Source organism: Ochotona curzoniae, unplaced genomic scaffold (assembly GCF_017591425.1).
Source record: "Ochotona curzoniae isolate NIBS_2020 unplaced genomic scaffold, NIBS_Ocur_1.0 contig_883, whole genome shotgun sequence".
NCBI lineage: Eukaryota > Metazoa > Chordata > Mammalia > Lagomorpha > Ochotonidae > Ochotona > Ochotona curzoniae.
Window position 1 is genome coordinate 74,675,708 of NW_024466599.1, and position 22,273 is coordinate 74,697,980.

At 43.8% G+C, this 22,273-nt stretch overlaps 1 protein-coding gene across 1 annotated transcript in view; it reads left to right on the plus strand.

Annotated features, from left to right (window-relative positions):
• MRPS9 (mitochondrial ribosomal protein S9) overlaps positions 1-22,273 on the plus strand; it is a 58,057-nt gene that overhangs the window by 9,296 nt on the left and 26,488 nt on the right. Inside the window, exon 2 of the mRNA XM_040993879.1 lies at positions 4,038-4,217. Coding sequence (XP_040849813.1) covers positions 4,038-4,217 — 180 coding nt within the window. The remainder of the gene's footprint in view (positions 1-4,037; positions 4,218-22,273) is intronic.

Consider the following 22,273-nt stretch of genomic DNA (forward strand, 5'->3'; position numbering starts at 1 on the left):
TAACAGATTGATTATACAACAAATAAAGGACATCCTTTGAATGTAAATGTTTTTGTGCGATCATTCACTGCTGGAATAATTCAGAATATTTAAATATACATTAAATATGTATTTAAACATTTAAATGCATATTAAGTATATATTACACTCAATTGCCTGGAATATATTATAACAATATATTATGTGTTACATATATATTACATATTATATAATTACATATTAGATGTGTTACACTTAATAGCCTGGACTACATTATAATTAATAGCCTGGAATTGATGCTGTGATAATTTTATAAATTTGGAACATATTATGAATTTTTAGAATGTAAAGATTTAATTATTTATTTTTTTATTGGAAAGAATATGCAGAGAGGAGGAGAGACAGAGAGGAAGATCTTCCATCCGCTGGTTCACTCCCCAAGTGGCCATAATGGCTGGTGCTGCGCCAATCCAAAGCCAGGAGCCAGGAGCTTCTTCCAGGTCTCCCATGCGGGTGCAGGGTCCCAAAGCTTTTGGCCATCCTCGACTGCTTTCCCATGCTACAGGCAGGGAGCTAGATGGAAGTGGAGCTGCTGGGATTAGAATCAGTGCTCATGGGATCCCAGCACGTTCAAGGGGAGGACCTTAACCATTGAGCTATCACGCCAGGCCCTATCATTACTCTTTGAATATGAAGTGTTCAGCTCATCAAATCTGTCAGCCTTTGTTTTGGGCTGACTGTCTCTCACAAGAAAATAGTGACTATAGGACAAGTAACCTCACCTGAGCTGCTTTATTTCTTTGCTTGGTAGAAGAGTGCTTCCTTACTCTAAGTAGCGGCTTCCATTTACACCACTGTGAGGATGCTCTCAGAGAGCGGCATCCCCTGTAGACCTGCCCCTCCACTACCAGCACCCCTGAAGACCTGCACCCATTACCTGCTCCCCTGTGGATCTGCACCCTGTACCTGTCCCCCTTTGTGCTTGCACCCCTGTAGACCTGCACCCCTGTGGATCTGCACTCCTGTGGGTGTACACCCCTGTAGACCTGCACCCCTGTAGATCTCTCCTGAAGACTTGCACCCCTGTATACCTGCTCAGAGCCAGCACAGGAGTCCAACAAACATCTCAAAGTTGACATTCCCAAAGTTGAACTTCCTGATTCCTTTAGAAATACTTTTTTCAGTGCATGGAGTCAGGTTTGCTAAGAGACTCCTTCCTCCTGAGCCCTGAGGCTGGGTATTATGGGAATGTAGTGGAATTTTGTTAAATTGTATATTCACTTGTATCCATGAGTGGATTGTTATTTACAAAATGAGCCTTAATAGTCAAGACCATGAAGCATTAGCTTTGTGTGTTGTGATTGCCACTTTGTGGTCCCGGATTCATGCCTTTGCTGCGATTTTTTTCACTTTAAATATGGGAAACAACATTATACATTGCTTGGAGACATGGAATCAGAAACGGTGAAGCTCTCAGGCAGGGACTTGGTGCTGGTGGTGTCTGGGTACGTGGACAGGGTGGGTGTGACACCTGAAGGTGCTCCCGCGGGAGGAGGGTGACTGGATGGAAGGAGGACAGCCATTGATAGCTATCATTGATAGCAAAACTATGACACACTGAGAGAACATAGCCTTGTTGGCTGCTTGGGTTAAGAAGGGAAAGTCCTTTAGGCTTCTGAGGAACTATTACAAAGTTTCAATGAAATGTAAGTTGCCCTTTGTTTGTTACCCATTAACAGATGAGGAAGAAGCTGCTTTCTCTTAGTCTGGAATAGTTTAAGAACATGTTTTTCTAAAGATTTGTTAATTTGAAAGAGTTACAGAGAAGGAGTGGCAGAGAGAGAGAGAGAGAGCATAGTTCATCGATTCCCTTCACTGGTTGACTCCTTCGCTGGCCGTAGCAGCCAGGGCTGGCCCGGGCCAACTGGGGGCAAACACTTGGACATTTTCCCACTGCTTTCCCAGGTGTGTTAGCAGGGAGCCAAGTGTGTCAACCAGGACTTGAAGCAGCACTCACTACGCAACACTACGCCGCAGTCCTATCTTCTCACCATTAATTGGGTATTGTATTTGTCCTGTGTGTCTTATATACTTTCTGTGTAGCCATAGCAACATACTGCTGTAGAACCATCCAAAACTAATGTATTCAGGGCTATGGCATGGGTAGGGAGGGAGGATGGCACCAGTGGATAATGTATATATGAGAGAGATGTTTATAGAAACAAGTGGATTGATAAGGGTGTTGCTTTAGGAATATTTAGCAGGGCTGACTTGGTGGCACAGCTGGCTAAAGTCTCTGCCTTGCAGTGCTGGCATCCCCTGTGGCCGTCGTTTTGTGTCCTGGCTGCTCCACTTCCTATGCAGCTCTACTTATGGCCCAGGAAAGCTGCAGAAGATGGCCCAAGTTTTTGGTACCCTAAACCTATGTGAAAGACATCGTAGAAGCTCCTGGCTCCCAGTTTTGGATCAGCTCAGCTCTGGTTGTGGCAATTTGGGGAGTGAACCAGCAACTAGAAGACCACTATCTCAGTCTCTTCTCTCTCTCTCTGTAAAATTTGCCTATCAAATAAAAAACAGTAATAATAATTTTTTAATTAACATGGTTGAGGGCAGAGATGAAGACTGCAAACCACAAGCTTAGTGTGTTAAGGAAAGCCTGGAATGGAGTATTTCTGCCCAGCTACTGAACTCAGTGTAAAGTTGTGAAGTCATTGGAAAGTATTTCTCCAGTTCTTCTGTACCACTATTTTAAGGTGCAATACTGATGTCTCCCAGAAAACCCTGGTGCTTCAGCAAGGAAGAACCAACCCCAGAAGGTGTGGTGTGCAGACTGATCTTTAAAAAGATATGAAAGCCCCTATTGCTACACTTAGCCTGTTGAACCAATTTAACAATTAGAATTCTTGCTAATGTCTGATAAAGCAGTTTCTTCATTGAATCAGTGTGGTATGCTGATGATGGCATAGTCTTAGGGTAATTAGTGCTGTTAAGATGTTGAAAGGGTCTGTGTTTTTCCCATGCTTCCTGGTGAGTACCCACAGTTAAGGATACTTTTCCCCTGGTGGATGCCATATGCTGCCCTGTCTCCTGCTTGCTGGTTTCCAGCTGCTTATGTCTCTGTCTTTTTGAAGTAGCGCCACTTTACTCTTCATTCTGAACAATACCATGACTCGTTGACATCAGCCAGTCAGTATTAGAGTGTTGAGCATAGGAGGTAAAGAGCGCACTACTTGTAGGTTTGTTTGTTTTTAAGGTTTATTTATTTTTATCGGAAAGGCAGATTTTACAAAGAGGAGAGAGAGAGAGGAAGAGGAAGATCTTCCATCTGCTGGTTCATTCCCTCAGATGGAGCTGAGCTGATCCAAAGTCAGGAGCCGTGAGCTTCTTCCAGGTCTCCCACGCAGTTGCAGAGTCCTGAGGCTTTGGAGCATCCTCCACAGCTTTCCCAGGCCACAAGCAGGGAGCTGGATGGGAAGTGGAGCAGGTGGCACATGAACATTGCCCAGATTGGATGTTGATGTTGCAAGTGGATGATTAGGCTGTTGAGCCACCACACTGTCCTTCTTTCCCCGCCATTTGTAGTTTTTTTTTTTTAACTTTATTATTTTTGTTAACATTTATCTTTGAAACAGAGATCCCGTCCACCTGATCACTACCCAAATGCCCACGATGGTTATTCTGCGAACCAGGAACCACAAATTCAGTGCAGGTCTCTCCAGGAGCTCCGTTACCTACACATCACTGCTGTCCCCCAGTGTCAGAAATAGACTGTATTCGGGAGCCAGAACTGAGAACCGAACCCTGGACTCCAGTATTGGACTGTGGGCATTTTAACTGGTGTCTTCGCTGCCTGCTGTATTTTTATTTTAATTTGTTGAAATGCCAGTAGTTTATCTTGTGCACAAGGTTTTGAAGTGGGATCACTTTTTAGTGGGCTCTTTGGTTTGTTTCTAGCCTCCTGTCAAGTGAGTACCATCATAAAGAAGAACTGCTTGAATTTCCTATGAGAGCATCGTTTAATTTCAGATGTTTTCTTTTCTCTGCATATTTCCTGCCAGACAGCAAAGCTAATACACACCTCTGTGGTGTTGACAAAGAAGAATGTTCCCGCCTTAAGACGTGAAGTTTACACAGAGGATTTTATTAAGAAGCAGATTGAAGACTTCAACATAGGAAAGAGACACTTAGCCAACATGATGGGAGAAGACCCAGAAACCTTCACCCAAGAAGATATTGATGTGAGTATTGTTACTCTGTTGGAAAAGTAATTGCTTTGGTCTCACATCTAGAAAGCACTTTTCTTTTTGGTAGCAGCCCTTTAGTTTTGCAGAAGTTTTTAATCAAGCTGTCAAAATCAGGAAACACGCCCTTCTACGCTCCAAGTTGAAACATGGTGTACGTGGCTTATGTCACTCCATTTGAAGCCTTTCAAAGTCTGATACTCTAAAGTCATGACCAGGCCTGAATACTTTTCTTGTCAAGTTCATGAATACAACTTTGAATGCCTAAATAATATTTGAAAATATTCATTGTTAGGTCTAGTATTCAGCTTTCTTACAGGCTGAGAGTAATGAAGTGAGAGTCTAGTTTATAGTAAACTTTGTAAGTAAACTGTGCTCCAATATTTAATGATCAACTTAAGCATCTATTTAACTTTTGAAAATGAAGGCCTCAGTGAGAGTTGGAGTCAGAATTCTGTTTCCGTTGTACTCGTGGATGGTTGGATTCTTGATGAAAGTAGCAGTGTTAACACTCAGAAGCAGCGGCAGAGGTGCTCCGTGTGAACGACTTTGACACGTATTCTGATGCGAACGCTTGACATCCCGTGACTGAAGACAAACGCATATGTTTATAGGACTTCAGATACAGCAGTGTATCCATTAACACATGGGAAGTTCTTGGGAAGGTGGGGGTAGTTGGTTTTGACATTTAGTTAGCATCAGATTGTACTTGGCAAGCTAAGATGACCGCCTTCTCACTAGGTGATTTCTTGTATATGATCCATTGCTGACTGAACAGCTTAAGTCATGTGTAACCATACAGTTATCTCTTGGTATCCAGAAAGAATGAATTCCATGGCCCCTTGAATACCGAAATCCAGATACTCAAATCTTCTATGTAAATGACATCATATATATATATATATCTCCTAGTCGTATAGTCATATCCGCCTGTATCCAAAGCCAGGATCCAGGAACTTCTTCCGAGTATCCCACGCAGGTGCAGGGTCCCTAGGCTTTGGGCCGTCCTTGACTGCTTTCCCAGGCCACAACCAGGGAGCTAGATGGGAAGTGGAGCTGCCGGGATTAGAACCGGCGCCCATATGGGATCCCGGCGTGTTCAAGGCAAGGACTTTAGCTGCTAGACCACGCCGCCGGGCCCCGCCTGTATTCTTTTACGTCATTCTGAGGTTACTTACAGTGCCTAACATAAGTGCTATACGAACACCTGTTACACTGTATTGTTTTCTGAACTAGTGACAAGAAGAACCGGATGCATTTTGACTGATGGTGTACTGAATTTATACATTCAGGATCTGGATGTGAAAGGCCAACTGTGGTTTTATTTTTTTGTCATCATGATTTTGTGCACTTTTTGTTGAATTCCCATCCTTTTGTATACCTTCCCTATTTGTTAGTGATACTGAAGTTCTTAGATAAGGGTCTGGATGAGCATGGCTTTATACAAGCAGAAAGGCTCCTTATTGCCCTTTGAGGTCTGGGTGATTTGGAGTTGAAGTCTTAGCAACTGTGTTCTTTTGAGTTTTAGGATAATCCGGACTGTGACTGGGGATATAAAGAAAGCTGCTTTGGGCCAGAACTGTGAAAGGAAGTTAATCAAAGAAGGGGGTCGGGGGAGGGGGAGAAATGTTTTCCTCTTAACACTCTGATTTCATCAAAAGTGGGCTAGGTACCTGACTTTGGTTTTTTTTTTTTTTTTTAAAGATTTATTTATTTTATTGGAAAGGCAGATATATAGAAAGGGAGAGAAGCAGAGATGAAGATCTTCATCCAGTGATTCACTGCCCAAGTGACTGCAACAGCCAGAGCTGAGCTGATCCCAAGCCAGGAATCAGGAGCGTCTTCCGGGTCTCCCATGCGGGTGCAGGGTCCCAAGGCTTTGGGCTGTCCACCACTGCTTTCCCAGGCCACAGGCAGGGAGCTGGATGGGGGGCAGGGCCGCTGGGATTGGAACTGGTGCCCTTATGGGATCCTGGCGCGTTTAAGGAGAGGACTTTAGCTGCTAAGCTATCACGCTGGGCCCTCTGACTTTTTTTTTTTTTTAAAGATTTATTTTTATTATTTTTTCTCATTGGAAAGGCGGATATACAGAGAGGAGAGACAGAGAGGAAGATCTTCCGTCCGATGATTCACTCCCCAAGTGAGCGCAACGGGCCGATACTATGCCAATCCGAAGCCAGGAGCCTCTTCCAGGTCTCCCACGCTGGTGCAGGTTCCCAAAGCTTTGGGCCGTCCTCGACTGCTTTCCCGGGCCACAGGCAGGGAGCTGGAAGGGAAGTGGGGCTGCCGGGATAGAACCGGCGCCCACATGGGATCCCGGGCGTGCAAGGTGAGGACCTTAACCACTTGCGCCACCACGCCGGGTCTCTGACTTATTTTTAAAAAACAAACTGTACATAAAGACTGAGCATCATTTTTAGATAAGTGAGGTGAGAGGGAGCTTTGGACTACAGTGTTCTTTCTTCAAATCTGCCTTACTTCTTAGCTCATTTTCATCTGATAATATCCAAAACATTTCGTGATTTCCAGCTAAGGTAGCAGCATCTCAGAAAATTAAGATTTGGAGGGTGGGCAGCGTTGTATTGTAATAAGTGTTAGAGTCTGGGCTAAAGCCACCGGACGTCAGGGCGTGAGCTAGTCAACCCCCAGAGAATGACAAAGAGTCTCACTGGTAATGCAAACAGCAAACAGTTATTGCGCCAGCATGCTGGGGTCAGACCGCACTTGAGGCACACAGGCCAGCCAAGCAGGGCGGTTGGACCCCGAACAGCCCAAGACAGAAGCTTATATAGGCCCTTTTGGGCTGGGAAAGACATCAAAAGTAACAACCTTAGACATGTTCATTTTTATGGCCTTCAGGCACAGGCAGCCTGTTCTGTTCCCATACCCATTATTTGTATGGCTCATCCCATTCTCACACCCTTATCTTCCTCCTGTTCCTGGGACCAGAGAAGAATTGTGCCCTTGCCCCCCTGCACCTGGGTTCTCAAAGTTGCAGGACAGCAAAGAACAGATTTATCACTAATGCGGAATCCTCCCAAAGTCCAGGCGCCTCCTGGCCTAGCAAAGTAGCAGTTTTCTCTACAGAAAGGAGCCTCCCACTGCCCAACAATAGCATTTTACCCACACTCTAACATTCACTGAATTGCTGCTTGCAATGCTGGCATCACATACGGTCACGGATTCAAATCCTTGCTGCTCCACTTCCAACTCAGCTCTCTTAGCGTACCTGCCAAAGCAGACAGATGACCCAACTGCTTAACCCTTGCAGATGGAAGATCTCTCTCTCTCTGTCTCTCTGTAATCCTGCCTTTAAAATAAATAGGTAAATAAGTATCTTTTAAATTCTATCTTAATTTCTTTTTAAATTATTATCCTCATTCTATGATACAGTTCCATAGGCCCTGGGATTTCCCCTGCCCCCTCTCCCCCACTGAATTCCCCGATATTATTACTATAGCATAGCTCTTCATAAACAGTCATAGGTCCATCATTGCGGGCATAGACCGTGGCAGGGAGTCCAGCATCCTATTGTCAAGATGCAATAGTTTCATTGGGAGTCCATCTTTGATCTGGAAGTAGAGATGCACACTGCACTGCATCCTCACATGTGGACATTAAGTCTCCATTACAGTCACCGCACATCCCTCTTAAATGAAAAGCCACAATACAAAATCAACAACAGGAAGAAAAATAGAAATTTACAACACCATGAATTTTTCAAAAGGTTTTGATAGTTCAACAGTCCTGAATTGCTGGCAATCCCGCCACTCTAATCATGATGAAATCTCTCCAGAATCCATAGTCCACATAGTCCACCTTAGTGTCTCTGTCTGCCCAGGTCTTCACTGCAAACAATTGGCTGGAGTAGCTGATCGATTCATTCTGTCCTCTGTCATGGTACCAGGCATCCTCTGGAGGCTCCAATGGACTGCCATATCCTTCATATGCACCTGGATATGCTGTCCACTGCTCCATCTGAGCCACTGAGGAGGCCCAGCTCTGACGCATCCACTCCCACAGTCAGCCCATGGAACCTGCAGTTCTCTCTGTGGTTGGGGTGCTGAGTCCAGCGGTTCAGTTGGTAGGGAATTGCCCAGGAAACCCCTTCTGAGTCCATCCCAGACCTGATTCTTTGTGAATGTTTGCCAATGCAGGGTCCAGCACAGTCTGTCACCCAAGTCAGCTTACACACGCATTGGTAGTTTACAGTTGCTGGATCAGTTCTGTCTCCAGCCCTGTGTTTTACACAACCCAATGGGTGTTGGAGCCCAGCACGATTCTGCCCACCTCATACTCGACTTTCACATAAACCATTGGGAGCTACAGTCTAAGAAGAAACTTCGGGCTCCTGGTTCCCAGCTGCTGGTCTGTCCAGCTCCAGCTGTTATGGCTACTTGGAGACTGAATCAACAGATGGAAACTCTCTCTTCTCTGTCTCTCTGATTCATTTTATTGGAAAGACAGTTTTACAGAGAAGGAGAGACAGATCTTCCATCCACTGTCGCACTTCCCAAACGCCAACAGTGGCCGGAGCTGAAGTGATCTGAAGCCAGGAAGAAGGAGCTTCTTCTGGGTCTTCCACATTGTTGCAGGGTTGCAGGGCTTTAGGTATCTTTCTGCTTTCCCAAGCATTGTAGCATGGAACAGGATAGGAAATGCAGTGGCCAGGACACAAACCTGCTGGGGTGTAGGCACTTCCAGGTAGAGGATTAACCTGTTCAGCCATCCCATCAGCCTCTAAAGTGAATCTTAAAAAATAAATAAATGAAAACCCAAAAGGTGCCTCCCCTTCTCTAGACCTCTTGTTTTCCTCTGTGTCACCCTGCCATGTATGTAAGAGGTGTGTGTGTGTGTGTGTGTGTGTGTGTGTGTGTGTACGCACATGTAAACTTGACCTGACTAGAATACTCCAAAATCCTTTAACAGAGATAGTAAGAGCAGACATCCTCATCTTGTTTGTGGTGTTGGGGGAAGGCGTTCAGTCTTTTCACCAGCATCTATGGTTTTGGCTATGGGTTTTTCATGGCAATTTCATTAGTGAGAACCAGGGGGTTCCTTTCCAGCCTGCCATCGTGCTCGCAACTCTGGCATGCCATATCAGAATGCTGGTTGGAGTCCCAGATGCTCTGCTTCTGAGCCAGTTCCCGGGTGACATGCCTGAAAAGCCAGTCCTTGGGCCCCTTGCCCCTGTGGGAGACCAGGATGGAGTTCCCAGGTTCAGCCTGGCCCAGCCTGCTGTGTGGCCTCATGGGGAGTGTACCATCACGTGAAGATCTCTATCCTCTCTCTGTCTTCCCTCTCTCCTTTCTCTGTCGCTTGCTCGCTTTCAGAGAAAGCAAGCTTAAAAATTCCTTTCCAGACCTGGTTGATCGAGCCGTGTTGTTTTTTGTGTTTTTATCATGTGTCGGGGATTAGATGTCTTAGCTGCTTTTTCTGCGATTCGATTTGTTCTGTTGGTGTTGGGTGTCGCATTGGTTGCTTTCCGGGTGAATCCCATTTTCTCAGTTTGTATGACCTTTTTATATATAGACATGTGTTTTGGGGATTTGTTTTTCTGTTCTTTTATTGAGAACTTTTGTGTGTAGTGATGTCAGTCTGGAGTTCCTTACCACTCCTGTCTCTATATAGATGTGGTTTCAGAGTAGCCTTGTAAAATGGGTAAGGGATGAATGTTCTGTCGTCTTGTGTTTGCGGCAGAGTTTGTCAAGAATTCTTTGGTATTGATTCTTGCTGAAATGTGTCATTGAGCAGCGGAGCCCTTTGCACCTGAGCTCTCCTGGCCAGTCGGGTTTGCTGCTGCTCTGAGCTGCCCTTCTGGACGCCCCTGAGCATATTTACTGGGAGAAACATAGCTTATTGAGACAAATAATCATTGAGCACTTTTACAATCCTTTGTGAAGTCTAAACATCTTTACACTGTACATTTAAAAAATGAATTATGTCATTTGGAGTGGCAGTTCTTTGCCTCCATATTTATTCAGAATATTCATTTGAGGAGTTAGAATTGTTTTTGTGAAGATTTAATTTCTAGAGAATAGACATGGTCCATAATTTAGCTTAATTATCTCAGTTACAAGTTTGGGCTTCCCATAATTTTCACATAGGTAAATTAAGTGCCATCGATTTCATATTGAACCATTAGTTATTTCAAAAACTGGTTTTTCCATACTGCTTGCTAGTTGCTAAAATCATAATGGACAAAGGCATTTATGAAATGTCTTTAAGCAAAAGAATATTTAAGGCTTTAAACAACTCTTTTTCATATATTAAAATACCTTCAGCACACACATGGTGACTCATTCTAGAATATCTTTCTAACATTTAGACACTGTGGGGCACATCCCATAGCTGAGGGATACATTACCTTTCGGTTAGGTAGTAACAGATTTTTGACAATATATGGAGTTCTGGCTCTCAAAAAGACACAGTTGTAAAATATGAGTGATGGTACTTTAGACTTCTCTTAGGTTAAGTGATGAAATAATGAATTAATATGAAAGAGTATCCAGTTGTTCTTCTAAGTGTGTAACTTCTCTTAAAATAAAGTTGGATTTCTTGTGAGGAGTGTAAGTACAGCATATGTAGAACCTTGCTGTTAGGTTGGTTTTTCCTTTTTTGTAAGTCCACTGTAAGCGAAGTGAAGTAGAACAGTGCAGGCTTTGAAACGGGATTTCTTGCAGTGTCACTTAACTGGCACAGCAACATCAGGCGAGTCGCAGCTCTCTATCCGTTCCTTAACTTTCTCATTCCTAAAACAATGATACCTGCTGGCCTAGCTCAGAGTATAACTGAGGAGCAGGGCATGAATGCAATATGCTGTTTTTTTGACTGCTATTAATAGTAATAAAAATAATCATTTACTGTAACTGGAATAATTTAGTAGTTCTCCAATGGCCTTCATTGCAGATATTCTCCATGCCGCCTGAGGTTGAATATTGGACAGAATTATCTAAAATAATGTTGAGTACGCTGATGCATCATTGATTGACTGATGCCATGGCTCCTGTAGGTTGTTGTTAGGTCACACCTAGTTCGTTATCTAAAAACACACGTGAAGCCGAGTGTTAGCCATTGCCTTGCAATCTCTGACAGTTCTGTAGTGTTAGAGTTTGCTGCCATGAAACTATTCTCATTTTTAAATATTAAGCCAACCCCAGTCCAGCTGGCGGCGGCAGGGGTGGCTCTGGGCTGGGCCTGCCTGGGGCCACCTGGATTCCATGTGCTCTGCAGGAGCCACACGTGGCCTCAGAGGCCATGTTAGCTAAGGGGTCCTTTTGCCTCTTGCGCCCGCCCAGCTGGCGGCAGAGGGGTGGCCCATGGACCCACCAGTGTGCATGAGATCTGGCATTGGGAGAGGTTCTGATGGGGGAGCTTGTCAACTGCCCTGTTGGGACACAGTCCCTGTAGGTGAGTGCAAGAACCAAGACAGGAAACAGCCCAGACCAGGTCAGGGAACGGTACCCACTGGCAAATATTTGGCTCAGGTCTGGGGCTAGCCAGGCTAGGCCAGTTCATATCACCTGCTGGCAAATCCAAGAGCCATAATGGTGTGTGGGTCAGGCTGCGTCAGGCCGCGATTCCAACTAGTTTATATTAGGGCTTGGACTGGGGGCTGCCTGGGTTGGGTTGGGCTAGGCTGTAGCCCTGACCAGTGTGAACTGGCAAATGCCAAGATGAAGTGGGCCATGCCAGAATGGGCCACAGCACCCAACCAGCACACATGAGATCCATGTCGGGGGAGGGAGGGAGTGAACGTAGTAGGGGGCTGCATGGGGGCTTCCCTGCTGGACCACTACTCCCATTGGTGATTGTCAGAGCTGGAATTAGAGGCAGACCATGCTGGGCAGGCTTATAATTACCTGTTGGCCTCATGTGGGCTGGATCAGGGGAAAGCCATGCTGCACCAACTGTTCCCACTGGTGCATGCATAACCAAAATGGGAGTGAGTTAGTTGGGCTTTGCTGCAGCATCAGCTGACAGATGCTGGCACGGCAGCCAAATTCTGTCAAACTAAACTGCAGAACCACCTAGAAAGTGCAAGTTCTGGGAGTGGGAGTGGACCTATTAGGGAAACAGTAGGCACCTCCCTTTTGGGTTGTCACTCTGACTGGTGAGCATGAGAACCAGGACTAGGGCAGGCATGGCTAGACAGAGAGTGGCACCCACCAGCACCAGTGTGGACTGGATAGTGGGGCTGGTTGAGTTGAACTAGGCTTCAGTGCCCATTGACATGCACGAGAGCTTAATGGGATGTGGGACAGACAGAGACCAGTCTGCTGTACATACTGGCAAGCATGGGAACCACAGCAGGAGGTGGACTCAATGGGGGTTATTGTGGGTCACCCCAGCTAGGCTACAGCTCCCACTGATTTATGTGGCCAAATGTGTGGTGGGCAAGATCGAGCTGGGCTCCCCCACCCGTTCGTTTGTGTAGAGGACAGGGCTGGAGACAGAACTGATCCAGCAATTGCAGCTAACGGTGTATGTATAAACTGATTGGGGGAACAGATTGTGCCAGACCCTGTATTGGCAAGCACACACAATAATCAGGTCTGGGATCACCTCAGATAAAATTTCTTTGGGGATCCCCCCAATGAACCACTGGACTCAGAACACCAGCCATGGAGAGAATTGTGGGTTCCATGATCTGATGAGCATGGAGTACATGTGTCAGAGCTGAACCTCCTCAGTGGCTCAGACGGAGCAGGGGACAGCATATCCAGGTGCACATGGAGGATGTGGCAGTCCATTGGAGCCTCCAGAGGATGCCTGGTACCACAACAGAGGACAGAAGACAAAACAAATCGATCAGCTACCCCAACCATGTGTTGGCAGTGAAGATCTGGGCAGACAGAGACACTTAATGTGGACTGTGTTGGAATGGTGAGATTGGCAGCAATTCAGAAGAGTTGAACTCTCAAAACCACTTGAGCAGTGCCCTCGGAGCATGCCCCACGCAGGGGACCCTGGGATGGGTGGGAGGCTGGATGTGGCTTCTCCCCTTATCTATTCCCTCTCCCCAGATACAGGAAAGAACAAAGAGAATATGGAAATAATGGTTTTAGCCACTTTCCTCTGGCCCTTGACCCTTTGTGCCGTAATGAACTATGTAAAGATCATCAAAAATTAAGAAAAAAAATTAAGCCAACCAACTTTGGCATCTGAGTAGATGTAAAGGCAGAAGAGTGCAGTGACAAAAATATCAAAATTCTGTGACCCTCACATTCCTGTTTTTATTTATATTCTGAAACTGTTATTTTTGTAACAAATTCGGTGGTACATATAAATTAAGAGGCAGTATAGCTGATGAGTCTTATTTATATATGTGTGGGAAAAATTTATCTCTGAAGATAAAATCCCATACCAAGCAAAAATAACATTTAAGCTTTTGTTGCAGTTATTGAAAAGTTATTTTTAATGTTTATCTTTTAATACGTAAGTTAAAACCAGTGTTGTTTTTTTCTCTTACTTAATATGATCAAGAATTAAGATATTTCACAACGTGTCTTGTTCAGTTAAAGGAACCCTGTGTTTCATTGTCATTTGTCATGAAAACTGTCACTGTCTAGTAACAATCTGTGTGAGAGAGGTGCTGTTTAGGAACCTGGTACATGTGACCCATCTAATCTTTATGCAGACCTAATGACTTAGGTATGCTGACAATACCAAGGCTGTACACAAACCTTTATGTATTCAAAGGCTGGGTGTGTCCTCCGCTTTCAAAGATTAATTTTTGGGGGTGACTTTTTGGAAAAACATTGTAGTCTCCTCCCCGTAGAGTTTGTTTTAGGAGCGGAACGCTCCGTGTGCAAAATGCATGGATTGACTTGGATGGGTGTTCAGCCCTGCTGGTGGCAGCCAGCGTAGTGTGTGCTGAATGGTACAGAGCGGCTCTCTTCATCATTCATGCTTGTCTCTTGCTCGCCCGTGGTGGCCCTCACCTGCCTGCCAGCCTCCTGGCAGAAGGAACCATGCTGGCATGTGCGCGAGAACAGCCCTTGGGTGCTGTGGAGCGGCCCCTGTGCCCTTCCTGCCGAGGAGAATCCATGAGTTGTGTCAGCATTTTCCGCTCTTTATCCATCTTCTCATTGATTTCTAGGTTTGCAGCTTGATTTCAGAGGTTGAATTTGAATAGCAATCTGGGCTAATAATTAGATGAATTTTGTGTGTGGAATTTAGACCCACCTAACCTTACATGTTAATGCTTCCTTAGTCTAATAAGGCTTCTTAAAAAGCAGAAATTTGAGTGGACACAATGAAAGGGAACATGATGAATACTGCTTTCGAGTACAAAGACTTGTCACTGTTGATAAAGATTATTTAGATTATGTCTTTTAAATAACAATAATAGACCTGTTGCAGTGTTTTTGGAAATTACTTGTCTGATTAATAAATACTTAGGTCTTTTTGTTAGACTTATGTCAGGTTACTTTTGGTTGGTAAAATATTAAATGAACCAGAAATAAATTAGACATTCTCATGTGCAGATGTTTTATGTTTGAAAATAATTTAATTTTTGCCTAGTTTCTTAAATGAAGCTGTAAGAAGCACCCTATTGCTGTTACCTGCTAAACTTGGCGGTGTTACTGTAACCATCGGATGATCTCACATGCAGTAACTCTGGGAATGCAATCATCCGGGGTGTAGGTAGTGCGCTGGAACCATCTCACACGCATGCCGAATATTTTGAGCATGGACCTTGATGCTGTAGTCCTCCCATGCCCTACTGCCAAGTGCCAACTGGTGTGTCAGTTGCATTTGGCCGTACCAGGGTATATTACGGTTAGGAAGAATCTGGCGTGTGGAACGTGGAGCAGGACAAAGCAGGTGCAGAAGATGCTCTGCGTCTGGAACCTGAAGAGCGGAGCTGTGGAGTGAGCACAGGAGCTGCTGCTTACGGAGCGCAGGCCCGAAGGGTGGCCAGGTAGATGGAGAGTGCATCGAAACACTGAAACACTGAACCATAGTGATGCTAGAGCGGACAGTAGGGTACCAGTGGTGATCGCTAATCCACTTCATTTCTGGAGTCTGTTGATCCTTTCATATATACCATCAGAAATGCCTGTACTCAGAATCGTGCTGTGTACAGAATTGAAGACCACTGGGTATTTCCGTTTTCCTTTTTGAATTCATTGTGTAGTCATTATAAATCTTACGTTTGAAACGTTGAAGTAGTGTTAAATATTATGAGCATAGACTTGCATTACGAGTGTCTTTATCTGTGAATTAAAAGTTAAGTTCCATGTTACTATAGAATTTCAGGAAAAAGGCCAGCAAATTGATGTATAGCAGTGCTGAAGTCTACCAATTACTCTTTAATTGGTATTGTGGACCTCATTCTGAAACCAGAGGGTTTTATTCTCCAAAGTGTGGATATGCTGTATGAAGTTTCTCTAATTGATTTGCTGTGCCCATTCCATTTGATGTATCATTTTTCACAATATTTCATAATTTGTGCTCACTTCTAATGAACAGAGTCGTTAGGACAGGCATATCTAAGTACAACTGACAGCTAACATTAGGTGCCAGATGCAGTTTATAAAGCTACGTAGAACGATAGAGAACAGTTTAAATAAATTAGCACCTGTACATTAGTCTCACTTGCTGGTAATTTATAAGCGAATCAGTCGAGATGACATTTAGGTAAGTCATTGATCAAGTTAACAGCTGCAAGCCCACTGCCCAGCTGGGATACTTAATTAATAGAGATTGCATTCCTGACCCAGGCCTCCGCTGGGTGCAGTCTGCAGTCCCCTTTAGGTTTTGACTTAAGCTTAAGAACAGTCAACTATTTTGCCTTCACTTTAGGGAACTGTTGAATTGCCAGTATTCTAGTTAGAAGCTAAAAATGTAAAAACAAACAAACAAAAGCGAAAAAACATGTTTACTAATGGGAATTTCTTTTCTCCATGATTTATTTGAAATGGATTTTTAAGAACTCCCATTCATTCTTTTCCTGTCTTCCTCGTCAGCGCTTTTTTTGCGTTGGATTTGGGCTTAACCCTAAGTGGCATGCTGTAGCCTAAAGAATTCTCTTGCTATGAAACATATGCTCTATTTTTACTTTGGAAAAAAACACAGACTTTCTGTTTTTGTGTTCTTTTGGCCAGCCAGCGCATGAGGCTACACCGTACGTGTAGCAGTCTTTGTTTAATGTGACAATAGTTTTAAGCACCTAAGAACTTTGTCAAGTTAAAATCCAGTGCAGATATAGAGGGCGTTCAGGTACAATCCATGCTCTTTGTTTGCTGTTACTGTGGTCACAGTTTCTTCTGAGTAAATTTAAAACTGAGTGAGTGAGTGTCGATGACTTTAAATCAGAGAGTAAGGCCGTGGTTTTGTATTCATTTCTAGTAACCATAAGTGGATCTCAATGGCTTTTGTTGACCCTGGACCTTCTCCGGGGTCAGGTTCTTGGGCTGAGAGAGTGTCACATGGAATGCAGATGCTAAGCCACACTAACAAGAATGTTGGGCAGTATGATTTTGACGTTTCTGGTGGAGCTGAGTCCCAACTGATATATACATTTTTATTTACATGTACGTTGTGTTGTGGAAAGGTTAGATGTTTCTTAAATAATTTTTCATATAGGTTGTTTACAAGAGAGAAAGAGCTTACTTCAGAAATTACGGTATTTCTTTTACTTCTCTTTTTTTTTTTTTTGATGGGTGAATTTGGTCCAAGTGGACCAAACCATGATTCAGATGTGAAAAATCAATTCCTTCTAACTGTAAGCTACTTGAGGCCTGAGGCTGGCGTTGTGGCATCCGGTGTGGGTGCTGGTTCACGTGCCAGCTGTTCCACTTCTGATCCAGCTCCCTGCTGAATGGCCTGGGAAAAGTAGCCGATACTGGCCCAATGCTTGAGCTCCTTCCCCATGTTGAAGACCCCAATGAAGCTCCTGGCTTTTGCATTGACATCGGTTAGAGAGTGAACCTGCAGGTGCAGGATCTGCCTTTCTCTGTAAACAAACAAATAATGAAATTAAGTTTTTAAAAAGATACTTGACCAAGGCCACTTATTTGTGGTACCAAGCAAGTGCCACACCCAACACAGACACACACCAGGAAACCAAGAACATTAAGAATTAGCAAATATGTTAATACTAAGAGTTAGTTCCCTCACTGCCTTTCTCCAGGGATGTTCTAATTAACTTAATTTTGCCTGTGATAATATTTAAGATTCTGTTATCTGTCACGCTAGTTTCTGAGCAACATGTAAGGAAACTACCAGAAAGGCCCATGTTCTAAACTTTCTTGGCTTTCCTGATTTTCATTTCCTTTTCTTTGGCTTCTGAACCTTTCCCAAGCCTTTACCAAAATCTTTACCATAATTTGAAATTTTACTTGAAATAGCTTTTGTAACCCCAAGTATTTTTGTTACTTACTCTTTTCGTAACTGTTTTTCTTAGAATACCCTCCTTAGTGTAGGTTTTTTAGGCTAAGCCCGATGCTTTTTGCTGAGTTAGAAGATTGTGTTTCTACTAACTGTGCTCCGAGAAACCCCAAGGGTCCCAGTGAATAAGTCCATGTGAGGCCTGATCCTCCAGGAGACGTTTGCCCCAGTGTGGGTCTTGGGTTATCTGCTACCAGTTGGACGGGGAAGGCACAGGAGTAGGTCATTTTTGAGGGAAACTGATTAGGGAAGCCAAGTGGCAGATTAGTGAAAATAAAAATTTTTTTAAAAATGAAGTTTTAATATTATTTACACAGTTGAGGGATGTGAGTTGAAGAATTACATAATATGTTTGAAAGGGCTTTAGCAAATGTCTTTTTACTAAACATGAAGTCTCAGTGCTCCAATAGATCATCTCACGGGCAAAACTAAACCATAGTAGAGTGTGTGTTACTGAGCTCATGTTGGTTATGCTGACTTTAGGGGTGTGGAGTTCAGGAAGGTAAAATCTGAATATTGGCGCTTACACTGTGGGAAGGCAGTCCGAGAGGACGGCTGGCTCACACAGTATTGAGAGGTATGGTTGCCGTTAGCTGTGTGTGATCATTCTCATCAAAACCATTACTAAGAGAAACGAACGAAGGTTTACTTCCTTGGTCACACTAGGCGCATAGCAAATACACAGTAGCCACTTGGGCTGCTGAGAGCGTCTCCAACAGCAAAGAAATTCTGTTGGAAGTTGTTGGCTAGAAGACTCTTCCTTAATTGCTTCTCAAATAAGAATTCAGACTTTAATTTTATATTATCTAAAGGAAAGATGGTACTTGCAAGTGTAATGTCCTGCCATTTTGTTTTTGTATTGTCTTCCATTGAAATCATCCAGAATGCCTAAGTAATTGGTTTCAAAACCAGTTTAAAAATACTACAAATGAATAAGTGGACATTTACAAATGGTTGCTTTTGTCTGGATGAAATGACAAACCTTTGTTAAAATAATTACAAATTACAGAACAACAAAAAATTCATATCACTTTCTGTGTGTGTCTGTATGAATATATATTTGCCCAGGTGTATCTTATTTGTATGACATTTATGCTGGAATATTCTAGCAATCACAGAGATATTTTCTAAGTTTTAATATGATGTGGGAAATATTGTACATTATATAAACTGAAATGCTTCCCATAGCTAAGTACCATTTATTAAACGTCTGTTTTGCACTGTGGTTTTACAAATATTTATTCCTTACAACAAAGCAGTGAAGCTGATGTTCTTGCAAATCAGAATTGTTGGGAATGATAGCAGCTGAAAATGCTATGTTTGTGATAAAACACTAAGGCGTATTCATGTTGTTGGCACTTTTATTCCATTCATATTCACCATTGTCTCTTCTGAATTCTGTAATGTTATTAAAGATTTTCCTGTTTTATAGCATATAATTCTCTGCCCAGAACACATCCAAAGAGTCTTTAGTTCTCTCCTAACACTGAAATTTTTTTCTTGTATATATTCACTGTTTATTTCAAGTAAATTAATGTTTAAGAAACACATGGAAGATTCACATTATGAAAAAGAAAATTTCCAGTATAATTTATTCTCTAAATACAGGAACCTTCATACAGTACTGTTATCACACCTAATATGGTTATTATACTCCTGTAATGTCATACATGACGTAGTATGAATTTGAATTTTCTCAGCTTTCCCTGGTGATCTCTCTTCATTGAGAGCCGTGTGTGCAGAGCTCAGGCCTCTGCTCTGGCCCTCGGCTGCCCGTGCTGGGATGGAGGCTGTATAGAGGATGCTGCTCAGGTGTTGTGTACCTTTCATGGTACCCCATAGAGAGCGCATCCTTTCTCTCACCACTTGATGTGACTGTGCCCCTGGTTAAGGTGGTGCCCATAACCCTACCGTCAAGCGAGCCTTTTTTCTTTATCATTGGCAAATTATCTATAGGATGATATTTTGAGTCTCTGTGAATTCTCTGTTCCTCAACAGTCAATAGTCGACTTCAGCAATCTGGTAATGCTTCCTGCTGGAAATTGATGATGAAATTGTAACATGATGGTTTTCTCCTTCAAGTCCCTCGACTTTAATAACTGGTTTACTTCCCTAGAGAAACATTACCGGGGGCCAGCATTTGGCCTGGTGATTAGGATGTTCGATTCCCATTGCTGGCTCCTGACTTGAGCTGCAGTACTGATGACTCAGGCGGTTGGGTCACGGCTGAGAAACTTAGATGGAGTTCTGTATGCTGAGCTCAGTGTGTGCGTGGACGTGTGATTGCGTGTACAGGGCTGTTTCACAGCGTTCAGGAAAAATATGAAAGGTGCTTGAACTCCATACATATGAGGTTTTAAAATTCATTAAAATCCATACTAAAAGGCATTATTGTGGGATCTCAAAAAGAAAAAAAAAATTTTGAAGATTTATTTATTTTTATTGGAAAGGCAGATATACAGAGAGGAGAGACAGAAAGATCTCCCATCCCTTGGTTCTTTCACCAAGTAGCTGCAGTGGCCAGAGCTGAGCCAATCCAAAGCCAGGAGCCAAGAGCTTCTTCCAGGTCTCCCATGTGGGTACAGGGTCCCAAGGCTTTGGGCTGTCCTTGACTGCTTTCCCAGGCCACAAGCAGGGAGCTGGATGAGAAGTGGGGTTGCCAGGATACAAACCAGCACGTACACAGGACCCCACCATGTACAAGGTGAGGACTTCAACCACTAGGCTGTTGTGCCAGGCAAAACAAAAGTTTTTAAGTGGGTGGTGGGCAATAGATGTTAAGCCCAGGAGACTGAGAGAGAGCAAGCGAGCTTTTGTCTCCTGATTGGCTTCCCAAATGGCTCCAACCACCAGATTGATCAGACCAAAGACAGGAGCCAGGACTTTTATGCTAGCCTCCCACAAGAGTGGTGGGGGCATCTGCTGCCTTCCCAGGTGTATTAGCATGAAGCTGGGACTCCAGCCAGCATTCAGATACAGAATACCAGGTCACAAGCCTCGAGTTAACATTTTGCATCTCAGTGTCAGCTAGATCTCAAAATTGTATAACACTGAACTACATGAATAGTTACATGTTTCCATAAAAGTTTTGGAAGGCACTGCTGTTGAAAGTGTAAAAAAGTGCACTGATCATTGTTCTTTTTGGTGTTCAAATATTTTGCCACTTAGGCCAGTGGGAGGCCTTCTGAGTGGGCTTCTGTTTCTTGTTGAGCATTTCCTTGTGGCTCAAGTTCATTTTGTACTTTCTTTGCTGGAATCAGCCACATCTTGGTTCCTTGGTGCTTCATCCCTTAAACTGGGAAGCTGAATTGGGAAACCAAGATTGGGTGCTAGGGCCCACTCACTGCTTCGGGGATTCCATACCCACTATGTTCTTTCAAGTGTCACAACTAGGAGATAGGGGCTAGTGCTGTGGCATACCTGATATAAGCCCACTGCCTGCACTCCAGATCCCATATGAGCACTGGTCCATGTCCCTGCTGCTCTGCTTCTGACCACACTCTTGCGAAGGGCCTAGGAGAGTAGCAGAGGATGATTCTAGTGCTTGGCCCCAGCTACCTATGTGGGAGTCCTGGAAGAAGCTGTTGGCGTCTGACTTTGGCCATTAACAGCCATTTAAGGAATGAACCAGAAGATGGAAGATCTCTACCTGCACCCATCTTTCTCTAACTCTGGTTTTCAAACAAATGAGGGTGGTGGGGGAATGAAGAGAGAGAGAGAGAATCTTCCACCTGCGTTTCACCCCTTTCTAAATGGCCAGCAAAGTCAGTGTTAGGCCAGACAGAAGCCAGAACCTGGACCTCCATCTGGGTCTCCAGTGCAGGTGCAGCCCCAGGGACTTTAATGATCCTCATCTGCTTTACCAGGAATATTAGGCGGGAGCTGGATCTGAAGTGGAGCAGTCAGGACTCGAACTGCCACCCGTATAGGAAGCTGGCATTGAGAACTGCAGCTTAACCCTCCACATGACACCAGCAGCACCCACCAGTGGTAACTGACATCCTGCACAAAGTGTCTGGCTCAGACAGGTTTGTTTTCTGAAAGCATAAACTTGAGAAGGATATAATTAATGTTCACGAATGTCACTTTTACAAGTTAGGCAGGTCTGGGTAAGAAGCATAAAATCTCTCATTTCTCCTGCAAAGAAACAAAGGGGGAAATGTCACAGTTTTTGTTTTCTTCTTTTTTTATCTCAAAAATTGTTTCACTAAAAATTAGCAATGTGATGTTTGATCTATTTTTCAATGTTGGTTGTGAAGAAGCGTGTTGAGAACTCAGGGGAGGGAGTCTGTGTGTTATACCTGAACTTTTGACAACAGCATCCTAAACTGCAGTGCCAGTTTGATTTCTAGCTGCTCTACTTCCCATTCGGCTTCCTGCTAATGCGCTTGGGAGAACAGTGGGGGGAGTGTCTAAGTGCTTGGAACCCCCAAACCCAGCCCCATCCCATGGTACCCATTTGGGCGGTGAATGAATAGATGGAATATTTGTGTTATTCTGGCTTTTAAATAAATAGAATAAAGAACCCCTAGGCCTCAGGGGTGCTTTTCTCAGTGCTTTGTTCGTGGTTTTGTATACCAACTGGAAACTGGAGTGAGGGCCCTTAAACACGTTACTGCAGGACAGGACAGGGACATCTCTTGTTTACCTTGTTA